This window comes from Cucurbita moschata, unplaced genomic scaffold (assembly GCF_002738365.1).
Source record: "Cucurbita moschata cultivar Rifu unplaced genomic scaffold, Cmos_1.0 Cmo_Scf00006, whole genome shotgun sequence".
NCBI classification, from domain to species: domain Eukaryota; kingdom Viridiplantae; phylum Streptophyta; class Magnoliopsida; order Cucurbitales; family Cucurbitaceae; genus Cucurbita; species Cucurbita moschata.
Genome location: NW_019268522.1, coordinates 101,017 through 119,009, shown reverse-complemented (window position 1 = coordinate 119,009; position 17,993 = coordinate 101,017). Strand labels below are relative to the sequence as shown.

General features: G+C 39.4%; 4 protein-coding genes and 1 long non-coding RNA gene across 7 annotated transcripts; 3 read left to right on the top strand and 2 right to left on the bottom strand.

Annotated features, from left to right (window-relative positions):
- Positions 1-132: 132 nt before the first annotated feature.
- Positions 133-5,434, top strand: LOC111444270. Its single transcript, XM_023082304.1, has 19 exons — positions 133-594; positions 907-1,177; positions 1,257-1,391; positions 1,474-1,557; positions 2,067-2,126; positions 2,300-2,344; positions 2,418-2,614; positions 2,711-3,085; positions 3,174-3,300; positions 3,380-3,577; positions 3,650-3,739; positions 3,802-3,864; positions 3,943-4,017; positions 4,094-4,144; positions 4,218-4,295; positions 4,587-4,721; positions 4,801-4,908; positions 4,988-5,053; positions 5,137-5,434. The coding sequence occupies exons 2-19, from the start codon at positions 941-943 to the stop codon at positions 5,203-5,205; spliced, it is 2,193 nt and encodes a 730-aa protein (XP_022938072.1). The 5' UTR covers positions 133-594; positions 907-940; the 3' UTR covers positions 5,206-5,434.
- Positions 5,435-6,722: 1,288 nt separating this feature from the next.
- Positions 6,723-9,823, top strand: LOC111444280 (40S ribosomal protein S3-2-like). The gene is made up of 6 exons (XM_023082323.1): positions 6,723-6,861; positions 6,973-7,120; positions 7,258-7,429; positions 9,130-9,184; positions 9,279-9,410; positions 9,505-9,823. The coding sequence occupies exons 1-6, from the start codon at positions 6,832-6,834 to the stop codon at positions 9,697-9,699; spliced, it is 732 nt and encodes a 243-aa protein (XP_022938091.1). The 5' UTR covers positions 6,723-6,831; the 3' UTR covers positions 9,700-9,823.
- A 1,682-nt stretch (positions 9,824-11,505) lies between these two features.
- On the bottom strand, positions 11,506-12,185 carry LOC111444282. The gene has a single exon (XM_023082325.1). It carries the CDS (start codon positions 12,047-12,049, stop codon positions 11,678-11,680), a length of 372 nt encoding a protein of 123 aa, XP_022938093.1. The 5' UTR covers positions 12,050-12,185; the 3' UTR covers positions 11,506-11,677.
- Positions 12,186-12,367: 182 nt separating this feature from the next.
- On the top strand, positions 12,368-13,976 carry LOC111444284. Its single transcript, XR_002710673.1, has 2 exons — positions 12,368-12,558; positions 13,675-13,976. It is a non-coding gene; the product is annotated as an uncharacterized LOC111444284 (long non-coding RNA).
- LOC111444276 (protein Brevis radix-like 4) lies at positions 13,890-17,875 on the bottom strand. Of its 3 annotated transcripts, none has more exons than XM_023082313.1 (6): positions 17,633-17,871; positions 17,237-17,566; positions 16,751-17,130; positions 15,281-15,416; positions 14,763-15,160; positions 13,890-14,263 (listed from the first exon to the last, which is right to left on the bottom strand). In XM_023082313.1, the coding sequence occupies exons 2-6, from the start codon at positions 17,357-17,359 to the stop codon at positions 14,185-14,187; spliced, it is 1,116 nt and encodes a 371-aa protein (XP_022938081.1). In that variant the 5' UTR covers positions 17,360-17,566; positions 17,633-17,871; the 3' UTR covers positions 13,890-14,184. The 3 variants fall into 3 exon arrangements, with proteins under 3 accessions (XP_022938081.1, XP_022938082.1, XP_022938083.1); XM_023082314.1 differs by having other exon boundaries at positions 17,237-17,527; XM_023082315.1 differs by lacking the exon at positions 13,890-14,263 and adding an exon at positions 14,282-14,681 and having other exon boundaries at positions 14,724-15,160; positions 17,633-17,875.
- Between the last annotated feature and the right edge of the window lie 118 nt (positions 17,876-17,993).

Below are 17,993 nucleotides of genomic sequence, written 5' to 3'. Positions count from 1 at the left end.
ATGCAGTATCATGTCAATAAAATCTTCGAACAAAGGGTGTGCATCGATTATATTCCCCTGTTATCTTCTAAAACTAAGTACTTTTTCTTCACCAGCTACGTATTTATGTGTAAATGCCAAAGGTAAAAAGGGTATCAATTTCTTGTTTTTTTCAAACCTATGTTATTATCCCTTTGACCATACACCAATCTAATAATTTCAATTAGTTAGGAGCGAAGAAAGGCCTCAGCCACCACCAACCCTTTCAGAGTCTTCCATTGGATGCTTTTGCTGGATGGACGGCGCTGGCAACGGATGCAACCGGCAACCACAAACAAACTTCAAAAACCCTTTTCTTTACTTTTATTCTTCTTGATACTTGAAGTGGAAGAACTTTAATTGCTGTTCATCTCTTTTTTTTTTTTGATTCAATGTAATTTATTCGGCTAATTAATACAATTATTGTTGTTGTTATTATTGTTATTATTCCCAATTTCCGTTCCTCCGCCCTCAGCCATCTGTCGCTGCCTTTCCCTCCTTTTTCGGAACGCTTGGTGGCGCGCACAGCATCGGAACAATTTCCCTCTTCAATTATTCACTCAGGATTCGTCAAAGGTTCGTTTTCTTTCTTCTTCTTTCGTCTATGTTGATCTTCCGCCATCTGAGGCTGTGTTTGAGTTCTGTTTTTCGTGCTAATTTTTCTTTTACAACGATCGAAGAATATTCCCTTTTGAATTTCGAATAAATGTTTCTGCCTATTCATTTCGGAAGATTATTTCTGAAGATTTGAGTCAGACGGTTCTGTTCGTGACACCTTTTCAGGCCATTCGGTGCAATACAAGGGATATCTTTGTTTTCTAGCTTTTGGGTTTACATCAACAAAAGCTTTGCTTTCTTAACTAAAATAACCCGATCGGTGTTGTGCAGAGCCCTGTGATTGTTGCATATTTGGGTTTCAGTGATGGATAAGAAGGAAGCGACGGGGAGCCCTGGTTGGGGCGCTTCACTTTTCCTGCAGACGACCGAAGATGTTGCAACCGATGAGGGCGGCAGTCCACTACAGAGACTGCAGCGTCAAGTTAATAAAGTGCTTCAAGGCTTTTCAAGTCCTCCTCAACTCAAAACTCCAGGAACCTATAATCCTGAACTTCTCACAACCCAAAAGCGTCAGTGGGCGAACTTTCAGTTGCACTACTTGGTTAGCCTTTTCATTCTACTCAATTTTGATTGTTTGTCATTGTTTATATACTGGAACTTGTTTGTGTGCAAAATTTTAGGACCATCGATCTCAGAAGGAGCCAAGTAGGATATTTGAGAGCATGGTTGTTGTTGGCCTTCATCCTAATTGTGATATTCAGGCACTTCAGGAGCAATATGTTGCAAGGAAGTCCGAAGCTCATATTGAACCACAGGTGGGTTTTATTCTCATTCTCAATCGAACTTAGTCCTTCAAATCAATAGGCTCTTGAATTATTAATTGTGAGTTCATGTCAGGTCCTATTTGTGTACCCTCCAGAGAAGCAGTTGCCGCTCAAAGACAAGGACCTTCTTTCATTCTGCTTTCCAGGAGGTGTGGAGGTTGGTTGTTCATTCCGACTTTTCTCATATATTAGGCACATTCTTTTTAGGACAATGGGATATTATGGCACATTCTAGCAAATGTTGTCTTCCCTTCATGGTTTTCGAAACGCATCTACTAGGGAGCGGTTTTCACACCCTTTATAAATAATGTTTCGTTCTCCTCCCCAACCGATGTGGGATCTCACAATCCACCCCCCTTCGGAGCCCAGCGTCCTTGCTGGCACATTGCCTCGTGTCCACCTCCCGTAAGGGCTCAGGCTCCTTGCTGGCACATTGTCCAGTATCTGGCTCTGATATCATTTGTAACGGCCCAAACCCACCGCTAGCAGATATTATCCTCTCTGGGATTTTTCTCAAGGTTTTTAAAATGCATCTACTAGATAGAGGTTTCCACACCCTTATAAAGAATGTTTTGTTCACCATTACTTACTCTCTGGTACATTAATGCTTCTTTAGAGTCTTGGATCACTGTCTTTCTTTTCTGAGATTTGATTATGTGACTACAGGTTCACGCTGTTGAAAAAACTCCTTCCATGAGCAAGTTGAACGAGATTCTTCTCGGGCAGGTATTCTTTTTGGAAAACGCATTGGAACTTAGTTTTTAGGATACTTTAAGAACACTGCCTTGTTTCAATGACTGGTAATACCATTAGTCCTCTAGTGTTCGAATAAGATCTAAATCTAAGAAAATCTTCGATGTATTTGTAACTTGGACTCAATCGGTATGTTAAATTTGCAGGAACACTTCAAACAAAGTGACCTCTCATTTGTATTCCGCTTACAGGTACTAGAATGAATTTAGGACCCCTAAAGTACAGGCCACAATTTGCACTCAGTTGCTAACTATGCTTTTGCAGGTTGCTGATGATTCGACATTGTATGGATGCTGTGTTTTAGTTGAAGAATTAGTGCAGAAACCATCTGGGTTGCTCTCTGTTTCTGAAAAAGCACTATCCTACTCATCCTTGAGTCGTTACGTACTAACCACACGCAGATGCTATTGCATCCTATCTCGCTTACCATTCTTCGAATTACATTTTGGTGTGTTGAATAGGTATACATGTAAACATATTAATTTGGAATCCTATTTCCTCATATTACTTTTTTATCTCAATTTTCTAACCTTTCATTTTTATGAACTTTCCTGTAGCATCCTCACTGAAGAAAGGCTGGAAAGATTAACAAAAGGTATTGGTGTTTTGAATTTGGAATCCACAGAGAATTTGAGCATTGAAGAAGATTTGGTAGAAGACATAGGTTGCATGACCTTGGATCAGAATGCAGCTGAAGACATGTCTGAGGGAAAAGAGGAAGATTCACAAAGAACGATGGGAGATGAAAATCATCTTGATCATCAAATATCAAGGGGCATTAGTGAGGATATCGATGTTGTTCATAAGGAAACTCGTGATGTCAATGTTGATGATTTTACAAGAAACAAGCAGGCAACTGATAGGCGTTTACCAAATGCTGTTCTACCTCTCCTCCGTTATTATCAATACGAAAGCTCTGAATCGTCCTCGAGGTATATGATTGTAAACTAGTTATTTACTTGTGTGTGTACTAATCACTGATTGTAGACTCATTTTGAACTTTGAATTTGTATTTTGTAGTTTTCAGGGGTCTCCAAGTGAAGACAGAAACTTCAGGAGTGATGCTGATGACACAGAGACAGAGGAAGCATCTTTCTCCGGCCAGGATGATTCCACTGACCTACTTGATATTCTTGAAAGGGCCAAGGTTCTGTAGATTTCACAATTGTGCTTTTGTATGTCGCTCTCTTGCTATTATCTTCAATTTTTTTTTTCCGTATTTACAGAAAAACAAGAAAGGATCGTTACAAATCATATGCGAGTATTACGAGTTGCATTACCCTGGTAGGGGATGTTCTGTTAAGTTTCATCCTTTGGAGCACCTGCATGCCATGGAATATCATAGATCAGGTGAAACAGTTCTGCATGTTGCTGGCTCAACCATTGATCCAAGATCATGTAGTACAAGTCTTGAATTAGCTGAGGTAATCTTAGTAATAATATTTAGGATTAGCTTTTGATTCCTCAATTTAGCATACATCTTGTTGATGTCTCAGGCACAAGGTGCTCTCATGGTAGAGGAGGAAGCAAATGCCTTGTCAATATGGACTGTTGCAAGCATTTGTGGTTCTTTACGCCTAGACCATGTAAGTATATGCCCACCTTAGAACTAAACCTTTTGAAACTCAATTGATTTGTTTTTCCACAGATCTTATCCATTTTAGCTGGAGCACTGCTGGAGAAGCAGATTGTGATTGTCTGTTCTAATTTGGTACATGATTCTTCTTACACCATGTTTGGCTGTTGATTGGACGTCTCGTTTGTTAAGTATTTCGTATACAACCTGCAGGGCATCCTATCGGCTTCAGTTTTATCGATTATCCCTATGATTCGTCCCTACCAATGGCAAAGCTTGCTGATGCCAGTATGATTTCTGATCTCTGATAGTTATGTCTTGTTTTGGAGGATATTTGTGTTTGTTCATAAACATAAACATTCAGGTGTTACCAAATGACATGCTGGACTTTTTGGATGCCCCTGTTCCTTACATTGTAAGTATTTTATTTGCAGCTATTTCTTGTAACGTTTCTAATTGATTACTTACGAGAACTTCCAAGTAAGTAGGTTGGTGTGAAGAGTAGAACCAGTGAAGTACAGTCAAAGTTAACCAATGCAATTTTGGTTGATGTGAACAAAAACCAGGTAGAATTTTGATGTTCATACAATTTAATTTTGCATTAATTAAGGTATATTGTGTTGGGATATGAAGCTTGATGCCTATTTATAGTAAAGGACATGGTAGAGATATATTTGGTAGATTATATTTCGTAGATTAAAACTTTTAGCCAATATTGTCTCTTAAGTGTACATACTTGAAGTCATCAATAAAACTTTTAGCCAATATTCCTCCTTAAATTTTCTCTCCTATTCTTTGTGTTCATCTTGATCAAGTGTGTGCGTTGTCATGCGATCCTAACATATTGAACATGATAGGTGAAGGCCCCGACAATACCAGAGCTGCCAAAACAAAAGGAGTTATTCGCATCGTTAAGACGATATCATGCAGAGCTAGTTGGAGAGAGTTATTTAGGAAGAAAGAGGCCTGTGCATGAATGCACTGATGTCCAGGTTTTTTCTTTCTTCCTTCTTCTTAATTGGTATTCCCAATCATCTGTTTTGAAAAGTTTTGTGTTTATTGTGCTTATAGGTTGAAGCTGCTAAGGGTTTCCTCAAAGTGCTAAGATTGTACTTGGACTCTCTCTGCTCTAACCTCCGTTCACATACAATTACTAATGTACAATCGAACGATGACAAGGTTGGCTCGTAATCATTTTCGAAGTGTGGTTGCTTACAAGGTTGACTAATAGCTCTAATTGTTTTGTTTTTTCTGTTAGGTATCGTTACTCTTGAAGGAGAGCTTCGTCGAGTCGTTCCCAAGTCACGATCGGCCATTTTTGAAGGTAATCATCTCTTTTGATGTTTGTATATTTTAAAGGAAGAGGATGATGTAAGAAAAGACTTCATTTTGTATTGTGGTGTGCAGGTTTTTGTGGAGACACAGTTTTTCTCTGTACATACGGACCTCGTTCTCTCTTTCTTCCAGAAGGAATGATCCTCGCTGCCACATGAACGCAAGTTCATTCATGTATAATAATTAATTATATACTACTGGAAATGATGCTTTTTTATTTTCTTCAATCCAATTTTCCTCATACTCCTCTTGGGTTTCTTTGTTTCCCAGACATTTCTACAACATTGTGGCTTTATTTATAGTTTAGCCCTTCAAGAAATCTATAAATCGATAGTGAAGGAGCAAGAATGATATTTATTACCCTTTTTTCTTGAGCTTTTTTTTCGAGGATTGCCGAGTACTAAATGACAACAAAGCAGTAAAGACTGGGAGGAGAACGAAACCCCTTTTATAAGGGTGTAGTTTTAAAAACCTTGAGGGTCAGCCCGAAAGGGAAAGCCCAAAGAGGACAATATCTGCTAGCGGTGGACTTGAGCCGTTACAAGACCTGTTTGACTTGAATGACTGCCTCGAGCTCTCCGGGAGAGAGAGAGACTACGTTTGGTTTGGCTTGGCTTGGCTTGCTTTTTAGAAACTAAAGTCTGAGGTGCGTGAAAAGAAATGGTAAAAACCGTTCAAGAAAGCCTGTGGAAGTTTTGAAAACAACAACTCATTCCCCGGCCATTTCTTCCATCACCCACAACTCCACTCTCCCCTCTGAAACTCATTCCCAACACCTCCACCCTTTTCTCTACCAACATGGCTCTTCTTCTACGCCCCAAAACTCCATCACTTCCTTGCTTCTTCACCCACATTACAGGTTTGTATCTCCAAAACAACAAAAAAGTTGATTGAATCATTTTCAATTTTCATAGGTAGTCTTAGGGGCATTTTGGTCCTTTTAACTCCTACTTATCAAAAGTATTTCTGGGAGCATTTTGGTCATTTACAAACACTTAGAAGTGTTCCAATGGAATATATATATACATATATATAATAATTATTAATTTAAATCAAAAGAGACTTATAATAAAACAGTGACACCCAACAACACGACACGACAGCACGACAGAGGGACCCAAAGCTACTCTCACTTTTAGCTTTGATTTGGAACGCAGCTTCTCCATGCTTATCCTCACCTTCTTATTTATTTATTTTTATTATTTTTTCCCCCTCTTTTACCATTTTTCTTTTTAAACCACAAACTCATAATTTGATAGATATACAAAATAAATAAATAAACAAAGTGGATTAAATAATTTAAAATTTTAGTTTTAATTCATTCTAATTAATAATTAATTAATCATCTATTCCAATAATTATTCTCACTTAAATTACAAAAAAAAAATATAAATATTCTCACTTTTAAAAAATGTATAAATTATTGGTTACCTCCAAACTTTAATATTTTAATTAAAGGGCAATTTTGGAATATAAATATGCGATTGCTCAAATTTGGGCCTATTGGATTTCGATGGCCGTTAATGGATCTGTTGGCCCAATAGTTGGGCTGTGTACAAGACCAAGGATGCGTTTATTTGTGCTCAAATCGTAGAACCAATCTCGACCGTTCATTTTGGAAGCCCTAGATCCGAATCAGCCGTATAAATTTCAATCTGCGGCGGCAGCGTTTCTTCCTCTGGAACGCGCCCATAACAGAGCTCTCTTCTCACAACTTCGATCTTTTACGAGCGGATTTATTTCTCTTTTTCCAATCTCTCTTTGAGAATGGCGACCCAGATGAGTAAGAAGAGAAAGGTCAGTCCTTGAAATTTCTTAATTTATACTTATTTCCCGCCATCTCTACAACAATTGTTCTGTTCTCTAATGTTTTGAGTTGATTATGGTTTGTGTTCGATTATGTTTCAGTTCGTTGCCGATGGAGTGTTTTTTGCCGAGCTTAACGAGGTTTTGACCAGAGAGTTGGCCGAGGATGGATACTCCGGTGTCGAGGTTAGAGTTACTCCTATGCGCACTGAGATCATCATCCGAGCCACCCGCACTCAAAACGTTCTCGGTTAGGTTACTTTGATTTTGAAATTCAGTTTATTAAACAGACTTCCTTTTTCCTAAATTGGATTAAACTTCTTAGATTAGCACTCATCCATATCGCGTTAGTGATTTTCTTCGAAAATTTTATTTCGTGTTGTATAGGAGAAAAGGGTAGGAGGATTAGGGAACTCACCTCGGTTGTGCAGAAGCGGTTCAAGTTTCCGGAGAACAGTGTTGAGCTTTACGCCGAGAAAGTTAACAACAGAGGGCTTTGTGCCATTGCCCAAGCTGAGTCTCTTCGCTACAAGCTACTTGGTGGCCTTGCTGTGCGGAGGTACTTTTTGTTTTTCCATCCCATAATTATTAGAAGCATTATTATTATTGGTGTGTTATTGATTTGGCATAGAAATGGATCTATGTTTTATGATAATGATAGAATAAAAAGATCACCGATTCCTTATTTTCTTGCGAACAGCTCTGATATATGTAGTATTTTGATCATTCTATCAATCACATTTAAGATATGACTTGTAGTTTCATAAGACTTGTTTTTTTTTTTTTCCTGGGTTCTTATGTATGTCATCTACAAAGCAGATTGGTGTTTTGGTGCCAACTTTGTGTCGGATGGTGACAATATAAATTGATCTCTTCCATTTGATAATTATTGTGGAATCATTTTGTTTCGCACTGTAATCATAGGGAGGGACATGCTGCTGCCTGGTGGTATATTTAGCCTTCTTCGTCTGCAGCTTGTGATTTTTGTGTCTCTTCTTATTTTAATGTTTTCAAAGGATGAAGAGTAAGAGTAAGCCTCAATTTTATTTAATGTAAACTATGCAAATCATAAAAATATACAATCAAGTATTATCATGCATAATGTTTTTATTGAAGTACAAACAAATCACACCTATCAATTATCACTTTCTTAAATACATATCATACAAGGTTATTTTTAATATCAATAGTAGCTAGGAAGCTTGGGCACTTCGTTTGACAGAGCTTCCAATAGGGTACAATCCAAACTATTGAAAAGAAGTCCCTTCTTTTAATTTTTGTTTTTAATTTTAGACATGGGACATGCAAACATGTCTTCCTTGGGAATTTCTGTGGCAAGCTAGAGTGTGTGCGGTGTTGTGGGGTCTTTAAGGGAGATGAATAATAGAATCTTTAGGAGAGTTGGGAGTGGTCTTTCTGATGAGCGGTTTCTTGATTGTAGCTCATTTCTATAGTGGGATGTCCTTTTTTGAGCTTTTTTTTTTTTATGCCCTTGAAATAATTATAAAAGTGCTGCTTCCTTGAAATAATTACGGGGGAACAAACATTTAGGCTAGCCCATTATTATGTTCATTTCCCAATCCATTGCTCATCTTATTATGACCAAACCTAAAATTTAACCCAACCTTAAAACACCATCTGACAGGCAGAAAGAAATTGTGACGTGATGTACACTTGGTTCATTGCCAAGTCTTCTTTTTATTTTTTTATTTTTGGTATTGAATTTGCATGTTTTCAAGTATTCAAGTATTGAATAGATCAATGTATACACAATCCTCAGAAAAAATGTGCCCAAAATGCCAACGTCCTGCCTTTCCAGACGTTGACATGTTACTGCGTCCAGGCTTCTTCAATTATTATTCAAATTGACTTGTAGCCTTGAGTGTGCCTCGTGGTTTGAAAACACAGTTGTCATTAGTACATCAAACTTTTCTATTAATAATATATTTGCATATACACATGGAAACTTTATAGCTTTGAAGAATGGGCAAATCAATATTGTTCTTTTTCTTATTATTAAATTTGATACATGAACTTTGTGGTTTGTGCGTTCTTGTGGATGTGCTTGTCCTTTACTCAAGGCTGGAGCTTTCCTACGAATTTCCCTTTTATTAATAGTTTTAACAAGTTCAAAGTTCATTTTTGAGCCTATGGGGTTCCATTTTATTGATCTTCTGACTGAGCTATTATAAGTGAGAGTATCAAAATGAATACATAATATAATATGACCCATGCTGATGTATGTACTTTTTCCATCAGGGCATGCTATGGTGTCTTGAGATTCGTTATGGAAAGTGGAGCAAAGGGATGCGAGGTTAGCTTGTAGCTCAATCCATTATTATCGCTATATGAATTTATTTATTTTTTATATGGGAATGTCGACACGTTAATTCTTAACATTCAAACAGGTGATTGTTAGTGGAAAACTGAGGGCACAGCGTGCAAAGTCTATGAAGTTCAAAGATGGATATATGATATCTTCTGGTCAACCAGTGAGAGATTATATCGACTCAGCTGTTAGACACGTTCTTCTCAGACAGGTTAGGTTCGAGTCGAGTTCATACTAATAAAGCAAGCAGGCAGTGTGTTTATACGATGAAGTATAATGTTAATTGTGTGTTTTGGGTGTCCCAGGGAGTTCTGGGTATCAAAGTTAAGATCATGCTTGATTGGGATCCCAAGGGCAAGCAAGGCCCTACCACCCCTCTTCCTGATGTTGTGGTAATCCATTCCCCCAAGGAGGAAGAAGAAATCGTGCATAGACCAGCAGCAGCACCAGTTTTGAGCGCTGATATTGAGGTTGTTCCAGAAGTAGTAATAGCAGCTTGAGAGGCTTCTCATCTAGATATTCATCTCTTGGTTTGAGAGTTCTTTTTGATAATCAAACATAATGCATGTGAACAACAGTTTGTAACATTTTTTTTGCTTAATCATTATTTATTTTGGACTCCTGTTGATTTTAATCTTTTTTTTCTTTATAATTTATAAGTTTTTATTTTCTTTTATTTTCATTACGAAAATTTGAATTATTTACTGAAAAAGATCAATGTGAATAAAACGGAAGTTGAAAGATTAAAACGTGATTTTTATTATTTTAATGAAAATTGCAATAATTTTATTGCATCAACGAGAAGCCGCCATCAGATCCCCGCGCGTATATAAACTGAAGGGTTCCGACGAATGAGAGCGGATAATCATCTTTCTATTATCGGCAAGAGACTCCGATTTTTTTCTGTAATTACGCTTCATTTCCATCATCAATGCCTAATCGCTATCCCTATTCATTCGCATTGCTTCTCAATCTTGCTTTCTCTTCCATTTTCCTATGGTTTTCATTAGGTTCTTGGTGATCTTCTACATTCGTTTCACGATTCACTCTCAAGCTCTCCTGCTGTCGCGTTTTCACCGCACCGAATGCGATTCCTGCAATTGTCGCTGGTGACGTTAATTCCAAGCTTCTGGTGCAGATCCTAGATGTCAAGATGATCGGTAACGCGCAGGAGAGGTACAGCCTCTTGATCTCCGATGCCGTTAGTGCCGACGGATGGTTGTTCTCTTCTTTTGTGTTGTTAAAATCTGCGTATATGATCACATCATGGGGAAAATGGTTTTATTGTCGGTTTACGTTCTTGTTTGAAATGCTAGGTGAATGCATTAATTACTGACTGAGGTTATTAAATTTTAATCACTGACTATCTTTGTACTGTTTGGTTTAGGGTTTAGTGGCAATCTCTCATTTTCATGTACACATCATGAGAAAAAGTCCCATTGTTAGCTGTGTAAATAGTGCTGCTTTATGGGATATGCCCTCGTGATCATGTTAATTATAGTATCTAGATTCCCATTCCATTCCGACGTAGCTTTATAAACCAAGATTACTTGTAAAATGTCCAAGACAACCGTTTTCTTTCAGACTTATCAGTGAAATTGAGAGTGCTGAAACCAACTCTATTTTGGATGTTGTTAGTATGGTAACATCTACCAATCCATCAATTCCTGTGTTGAGCAAAACTGGTATGGAAACTCAAAGAAGAGTTCACAATTTGAAGGATGCATCTGGCAAGAGGTGTAGAGGAGTTGTGATTACAGATATCTTGTTCATGCCCAAATCCAAGACCATACTGGTTTGACATGGGTTTCCAGGAGTCTGGTGAAGAGATTCTAGGTGTTTCAGCCAAGGAGTTGTACATGTTGAAGTATGAAGAGCATTTTTGATCAATTTCTGTCCAGGCTCAAAATTACTGAGGGGGTGTATTGGGATGAATAGAGTGTGATATCCCACCTTGGTTGAGGAGGAGAACGAAACACCCTTTATAAGGGTGTGGCAGACGCATTGAGGGGAAGCCCGAAAGAGAGAGTCCAAAAAAGATAATATCCGCTAGCGGTGGACTTGAGCCGTTACACAGAGCGTGAAAAATACGGTTATCTGGCATATTGATCCTTTGATGTGAAAAGTGTATAAAATTTATAGCTTCAGTTTGCCAAAGAATGGTTAGACTGTAGCCAGGTTACTGACATATTGTTGAGTGATCGCAAACTGAACGTATGGCATTGTAGGTTGAATGCCGTGGTGGGCTTCGGGCACATCAAGAAGATAAAGCAAACGTGGTCTACATTTCCGGTAAAAACAAATTCTTTGCTGCAAATGGAAACTTTAGATTCAATATGTTATATAGTTTGTGGTGAATTTACAGCAGGAGCCGCATATTACACACATAACACAGAAACAACCACTACAGACAATGGAACATGAGGGACGAAGAATGGAAAATGATAAGATAATTGGTCGAATGTCATCCTCCGACACTCAGGTCCGCTTTACGGGGTCGAAATTGGAGACACCGATAATTGCACCCAAGATAGCAGTGACAACTACTCCACCGGCGGCAATACTGAGCAAGAAATTCTTGAGAGAAGGGGTAACTCCAGCTCCTGCAGCTTCAGCCACCTCAGGAAGCACCATGGAGGCCGTCAGTGCAGTTGCAGCCAATCCAGCAATTGCCTTCTCCTTCACAGAAGCCCGCACTTGGAACTTGGCGCTGCTGGATTTTGATGCAGCAATTGGCTTGTTGGAAGGCCTCAAAGGCAATGCCTTAGCGAAGGCCTCGGTGCTCCTCACTCTCTTCTGGGTCGCATTAGTAATTGGCATAGCCATTGAAACTGCGGAAGTTGAAGCCATCTGATTCTCTCTTGCCTTCTCTTTCAAACTGGATTGAAGCAGCTTTTGTTTAGGTCTCTTCCTGAATTGATTTGAGGAAATAGAGTGAGAGGATAGATAGAGGTGGTGGAAGGGTGAGAGTTAGCGGTCCAAATTTGAGATATCATGTGGACTTAGTTTCTGTGCCTCTGCCCCATGTGGCAAGTTTTGCACTTGACATTGACGATAAGATTATCTTGTTGGTCCAATCACCTTCCAGGAATTGGTTTGCAAGACGTTGCGGCAATATCCTACTCGTATTATTATTTTTTTTCTCAAAAGCATTGTGGTATACTTTACATTCAGCATTAACTTGTTAATTAATTAGGATTTGTGCACTAAAATTTCGTTTAACTTGTGTTATATGCCCATTTTTAACACAGGAATTTGAAGATTGGCTCAAGTTTCATGCTTGTTCGGTAGGGTTGCGGCTACTTCTATAGCTGTGCTGGTTATGGAAAACTGGCTTCAATGAATCCAAAGAGCTTGAGGTACATTCAAATTTGCTTATTCGCTATTAGATAAGTGTGTAGACCAGGAGAAAGTGACTTCACTTTCATTATTTAATGAAGAGATGTGGAGCCAATATGGGTTAGATGAGGCCATTAGACACACTCTCAACCCAGCGGAGTAGGGAAATTGTGATATCCCACGTTGACGGGAGAGGAGAACGAAACACTCTTTATAACGGTGTGGAAACTTTTCCCTAGCAGATGCCTTTTAAAGTCTTGAAAGAAAAACCCGAAGAGGACAATATCTACTAGTTGTGGGTTGTTTGTCGAATGCAAGAGTTTTTGGTGGCTTAAAAAATGGACATCTGAAGTACTTAGTTTCCTTAGTAATTTGGATCTGGGCCAGTATTCACCTAGGTGGACTTAAACGGGCTATCGGGCTAAGGTCTGAAAACCCAGTGGTGCGCATTTGGTTCTTCCAGTCCTCTATTTTTCTTGAACTTCTATAAGACAGAGATAAAGTAAGCCGCCAGTCCACAGCTTCCCATTACTTGCTTGGTTTGTGCCAGTTTCGATATTGAAAGATTTCTCATTCTCTCACAGTCCTTCCATGTTGTCGGTTGTTGAGAAGCACTTCTCAGTCTCCACTAACATTTGTCCTCCACATTCTCTCCTTCTTCCTCCCCTCTGCTGTCCACTTCATTCCCGTATCAAGAACTCTTCAGTCTGTCTGATCCTGCAATTATTTTTTCTCATCAGATTCCTTAATTATAACTCTCCCTTTTGTCTCCCAAATGATCTCTTCCTTCATTTCCTCCCCATAATTCTCTTTTCTTTCTTTCACTTTACAGCATAATAGCCAGTTGCTGCTCCTTTAAGTTTCTGCGATGCCGAACATAATCCATATTTGTTTTGTTCACATGGGAAAACATTCCCTTCTCAAATCATTGTAAAATCTACGATTATCAAAAGCAGGACAAAGCATTCTTGGTGGAACAGTAGCATGTCTGTAACTCCCCTGTTTTCCTCCATCTCCATTATCTGTATATTACAAATTCAACAGGAATTTCCCCTTTTTCTCACTTTCCCTTGTTTCAAGACACTAAACTTAATCAAACTCATTCAATTAACCACATCATGGCCATGATTTTGCAGCAAAATTGATAACTTGGGCAGGCAATCTCTATGAACAGCCACATTCACTGGAGATACAAAAGGATTGATGCTTTGTGCCTCTGCTCAAATCGTAGCCCGTAGGTTGTTTCTTTCATGCCACTCCAGAAACATTCAAATAAGTTCAGGTTCAAGGTTTCTATTTACTAAAACTAACAGAGACTGTACTTCATACTTGAATTGAGAGAGGGAGGAAATCTCCGAACATCTGAATCTCTTCCATTCATATTAACACATTAGGAATTATAGTTTTACATCCACCATACTACAGTACATAGGCAAGGAAAAAAAAAAAAGAAAAAGTTAATTAAAAAATTAAAATCTAACATCGGCATATCGTGACTCGGTTTCACATGTATAAGTATACCCCCAAACATCATAATCTCTATATGCGAGACTTCTCACTAGCATGGCAATGGTCGTAGATTTTGCAAAGTACAGCCTCTTTCAAACTTTAGAAAAACACCCCTTGCCAACTTTCTTCTGTTTCCCTCACAAGTATTGCTCGTGTATCCTGGCTCGATTCTCTTCCCACCACACTTTTGCATGCATCTCCCCGAACTTTTCCCGGCTACAAAATTCAAAATGGACTTGACAATAAGAATTCTGGCTACGAAAATGAACTTGAATAAAACAAATCATGCTATTCCCCGACATAATGAACGCTGCTAGAAAGCCTGTGGGTCACCTGGCCTAGGACTACCTTTAGTTTAAATTATCTCCAAACGTACAAGAGCATGAAAGTAGACTAGCTGGAGGGACCATTAGAGCCATAGCAACCCATAAGACAGAACATTTGAAGAGATTTACAGGATATCTAAAAGTGTTATCTAGGGCAGAGGAATGAGTATTTTTATGACTATAGCATTATATCACCTCATAAATAGGCAGAAAGAGATCTTAATGACCATGATATATAATTGGCTTTTGATTGATTTTGGATCTATACTCGAGAAAAATATACTGGGTGGCAATATTAACTTCATGATATTTAGTCGATGTTTGGAAGACTTTCTGAAAGCAATGTTCGTTAACTACTTCCAAATCAAGATTATGTAGTATCTTCATACCTGAATCTGACTCTTCTTAGTTCCCTTTTGCCGCCAGGCAATGCTCTGATTGTAATATAAACCCCTGGTTCATCCTGTTCAACCCATTCAGACTCAAGATCACTAGCATTGCTGATGGATAGCTCTCCTGAACGATCTGCATCCCTAGATGAACTGCTTCTCATGGATGCATCAATGGAAGATGTTTCCGTCTTGGCACCACTGATGCTAGAGAGTTTCGGAGTAGAGGTCAGACCTGAATCTTGGTACTGGCGATACTGCATTGGCTGGTATTCAAGTGAATCTGAGGATGAATAGCTCGCCCCAGCTCCAGTAGGACGGTAGAGATTGCGAGGCAAGCGTTCTGTGGTTAGTGGAGGTGTCACAGGGCTGTTCTCTATAGATTCAATTTTTGAGCTCTGTTGTTTTGGGGGGAAAGGGGAGCCTCATCAATAGGATATAGCAACATAGATAATATGAACAAAACAAATTTAACACTCACAGCCTCATCCTCTTTCTATAATTATATAGAAGGTTACCTCATCCTCAGATCTCGGTGGGGTAGGAAGAGGAAAAGCTTGGCGGTCGAACCTCTGGACATTGTATAGTTCCATAACTTTATCATAGTTCTCGGCCCACCATCTCTGAGCTTGCCATTTATTGAACACGTCCCGACTAATCAAAGATGGTTATCAAAACAATAATCAAACTCTAGATAGAGATACTAACCAGAGAATCAACTACTGAAAGATGAAACCAAATCAACTACCAATCCTTTTGTTTTCTTGCATAGCTAACAAGATAAGAACATAGCAAGGGATATTGTTCTCGTCCCTTGCAACAACTTTTTACCCAACCCACCCAAGTGCTGCTAATCATGAAAATTCTCAAAGAGAAACCCAATTTCCTTTAGTAAAAAAATAACTAATAAAAAGGGGAAAAAGGGAATGTGAACACTTTAATGCTTTGAATAAAGTAGTTCTCGAGGTGTCAATATTGACTGTGTACCCAACCCAAGAGCTATGGAGACTAGATCCAAACCCCTCGAACTTTATTTCGCCAACAGAGCAAGCCAATATGATAGGATAGGATGGTCTAGTTGGTGTCACGTAGTTTAAAGTCAATGCGCAGAGGGTCCAAATGGTTACAGATGAAACACACACAACAGTTTATTCAATTATTTGGGGTGGAAGAAGGACTGAGGTCCGACATGTAGCAGAGACCAACAGTATACACAATTACTCCCCAAGTCTTGTCTTGTCCCCCTTGAAGAATAAGGTCGCCCTCCCTCCTGGGTCGTTTTCGTAAGATGGTAAGTTTTGTGTGGCATGTGGGGTGTATGTGTGTCCAGGCATAGTGGCGGAACTCAATTTAGGAGAAGACAAATGCAGGAGAATCAGGGTGGGCGTGAAGAATTCTTGACAACAAAGAGATTACTTCCCCGACACAAAGACAAAAACTGGGAAGAGCTACCCCACCACCATCAAATTGAGTTCTACTTTTGGACTTTTTCTTGATTGCTTTTCATGAGAAGGCGTGATCTTTACTGATCAAAGTCTGACCCTACCTACCCAATGCTGTTCCAACGGAAATGACTCCAACCCTATGTTTGAACGCCGCGTCTGATTTTTTTTATTTCCTCCTCCTTTTTAAGATTAGGAATGACTAATGATGTTGTGACTTTGTTTTGAGCTTCCTTGTGACTTTGTTTTGAGCTTCCTTAAAAGGTCTCATGTCGGTATTCCTTACTTGTAAACCCAATGATCGTTCCCCTCCTAACCATCCTAACACCAAAGAGACAGAGAAACTCCAGAAGGACAAATAAACCCAAAAAATAAATCCCAGTAAATGACCCACTAAGAGGGCCTTGTATTGCTAATTAAAAAGTGGAAAAAGATGGTGGCGAATCCCTGAAATACGGTATATGATTATAGTCAAACAGGGAAGGAATTAAATAGACCCAAACAAAGAAAATCTGTGCCGTTGATATGGATGAGTGTAGAGCGTACCTGAAACGTATCCGTTTCAGATCATTCCCTCCGCGAGGAAGCGAAACGAATGTGATTAACACACCGGGTTCCACCTGGGCCACCCACTCCTTTGGTTCCTTTTCCTCAACGTAAACAACTGGGTCAACTCGCCGCCCACTCACTGAATTCGGGGTTCCTTCTCCGCTTGAAATCCCCTTCAGCCTCGCTTCCATTTCCTTCCCCCATGTCCTCGTTTTCGTCGAGCTCAAGCTCCCGCTCCTCTTGTAAGCCCACTTGATCCGGTCCGAGTCGGCGTCCGGCTGTGAGTTGCAGTTCTTGAGTCGACTCGGCGGTATCGGCCCTGCGCAAGGGTTGCAAGTCCGGTACGATCCTGAGGCTTTCAACGCCATGTCTCTGAGCTAGAAACAATGAACAAGCAAGGAATGTAAAACATAAATGCCCGCATTCCTGTCACGAGAACATGAAATTGGTAACTAGGAGAGGAAGAATTTGATCTCATAGTACCTGACCTGTCAGAGATTTGACAGACTGTTGCTTGTTTCCAGGTCCATTGAATGAGCCCGGTTCTTCAATTTGACTCAATGAGCCATCTCCGAGTTTCTTAGAACGAGCCATGCATGTCAGCATTTTCACCTCTCGCAGCACTTCTCCAGTACTCCAATTTCGAACAAGTTTCTAAAAGAACAAGATGATGGAGACTAGAATCTCTACTTTCTCCTCTAAAATTATGGATCAACTGTTGTGGTTCAATTTTGACGCGATGAACATAAGACGCCGCCGTTCTCCGCCGTCAGACTGATTCAATCCAAGCATAGACGAAGCACCAGTGATTCCCTGTAAAAAACCATATTTAATACTTGAAGGAATTTTTAGAACAGAGAAGAAGAAAACCGAAGGAACCTAGTGGAAATGGAAACAGAGTGTTGCTCCGGCGGGAAATGAAAAGGAGCGCAAATGAGTGTGAAACAAATTGTTGGTTGCCGGGCAATTGCAATTATGACATGTCTTCAATGTCCCATCGTCCTTACCTGCTACCGGCTATATACCGGTTTCTCTTGTGCGGCCGCTTTATTTCTACTTTTGGGTAACCTCGGCTTCTCAGAACCAGCGACCAAGCCCAGACTTAAGCCCGGCCCATTTCATTCCAGCCCAACTAAATTACTAGCTTAAAAAAAAAAAAAATTATATAAATTTTAAACAATATATTATTTTCCTTTTAATATTTGAAGGGTGTAAAATTAGTTTATAAGTTGAACATTTT

Coding starts and splice junctions, on each gene's coding strand:
- LOC111444276 (XM_023082313.1), bottom strand. CDS start 17,359: ATGCTGACATGCATGGCTCGTTCTAAGAAACTCGGAGATGGCTCATTG. Junction 15,417..16,750: donor CTGAAACGGATACGTTTCAG/GTACGCTCTACA, acceptor ATCTTTGATTAG/TCGGGACGTGTTCAATAAAT. Junction 15,161..15,280: donor CACCGAGATCTGAGGATGAG/GTAACCTTCTAT, acceptor CCAAAACAACAG/AGCTCAAAAATTGAATCTAT.
- LOC111444270 (XM_023082304.1), top strand. CDS start 941: ATGGATAAGAAGGAAGCGACGGGGAGCCCTGGTTGGGGCGCTTCACTT. Junction 1,392..1,473: donor AAGCTCATATTGAACCACAG/GTGGGTTTTATT, acceptor AGTTCATGTCAG/GTCCTATTTGTGTACCCTCC. Junction 3,740..3,801: donor GTTCTTTACGCCTAGACCAT/GTAAGTATATGC, acceptor GTTTTTCCACAG/ATCTTATCCATTTTAGCTGG.
- LOC111444282 (XM_023082325.1), bottom strand. CDS start 12,049: ATGGCTTCAACTTCCGCAGTTTCAATGGCTATGCCAATTACTAATGCG.
- LOC111444280 (XM_023082323.1), top strand. CDS start 6,832: ATGGCGACCCAGATGAGTAAGAAGAGAAAG. Junction 6,862..6,972: donor AGATGAGTAAGAAGAGAAAG/GTCAGTCCTTGA, acceptor ATTATGTTTCAG/TTCGTTGCCGATGGAGTGTT. Junction 7,121..7,257: donor CCGCACTCAAAACGTTCTCG/GTTAGGTTACTT, acceptor CGTGTTGTATAG/GAGAAAAGGGTAGGAGGATT.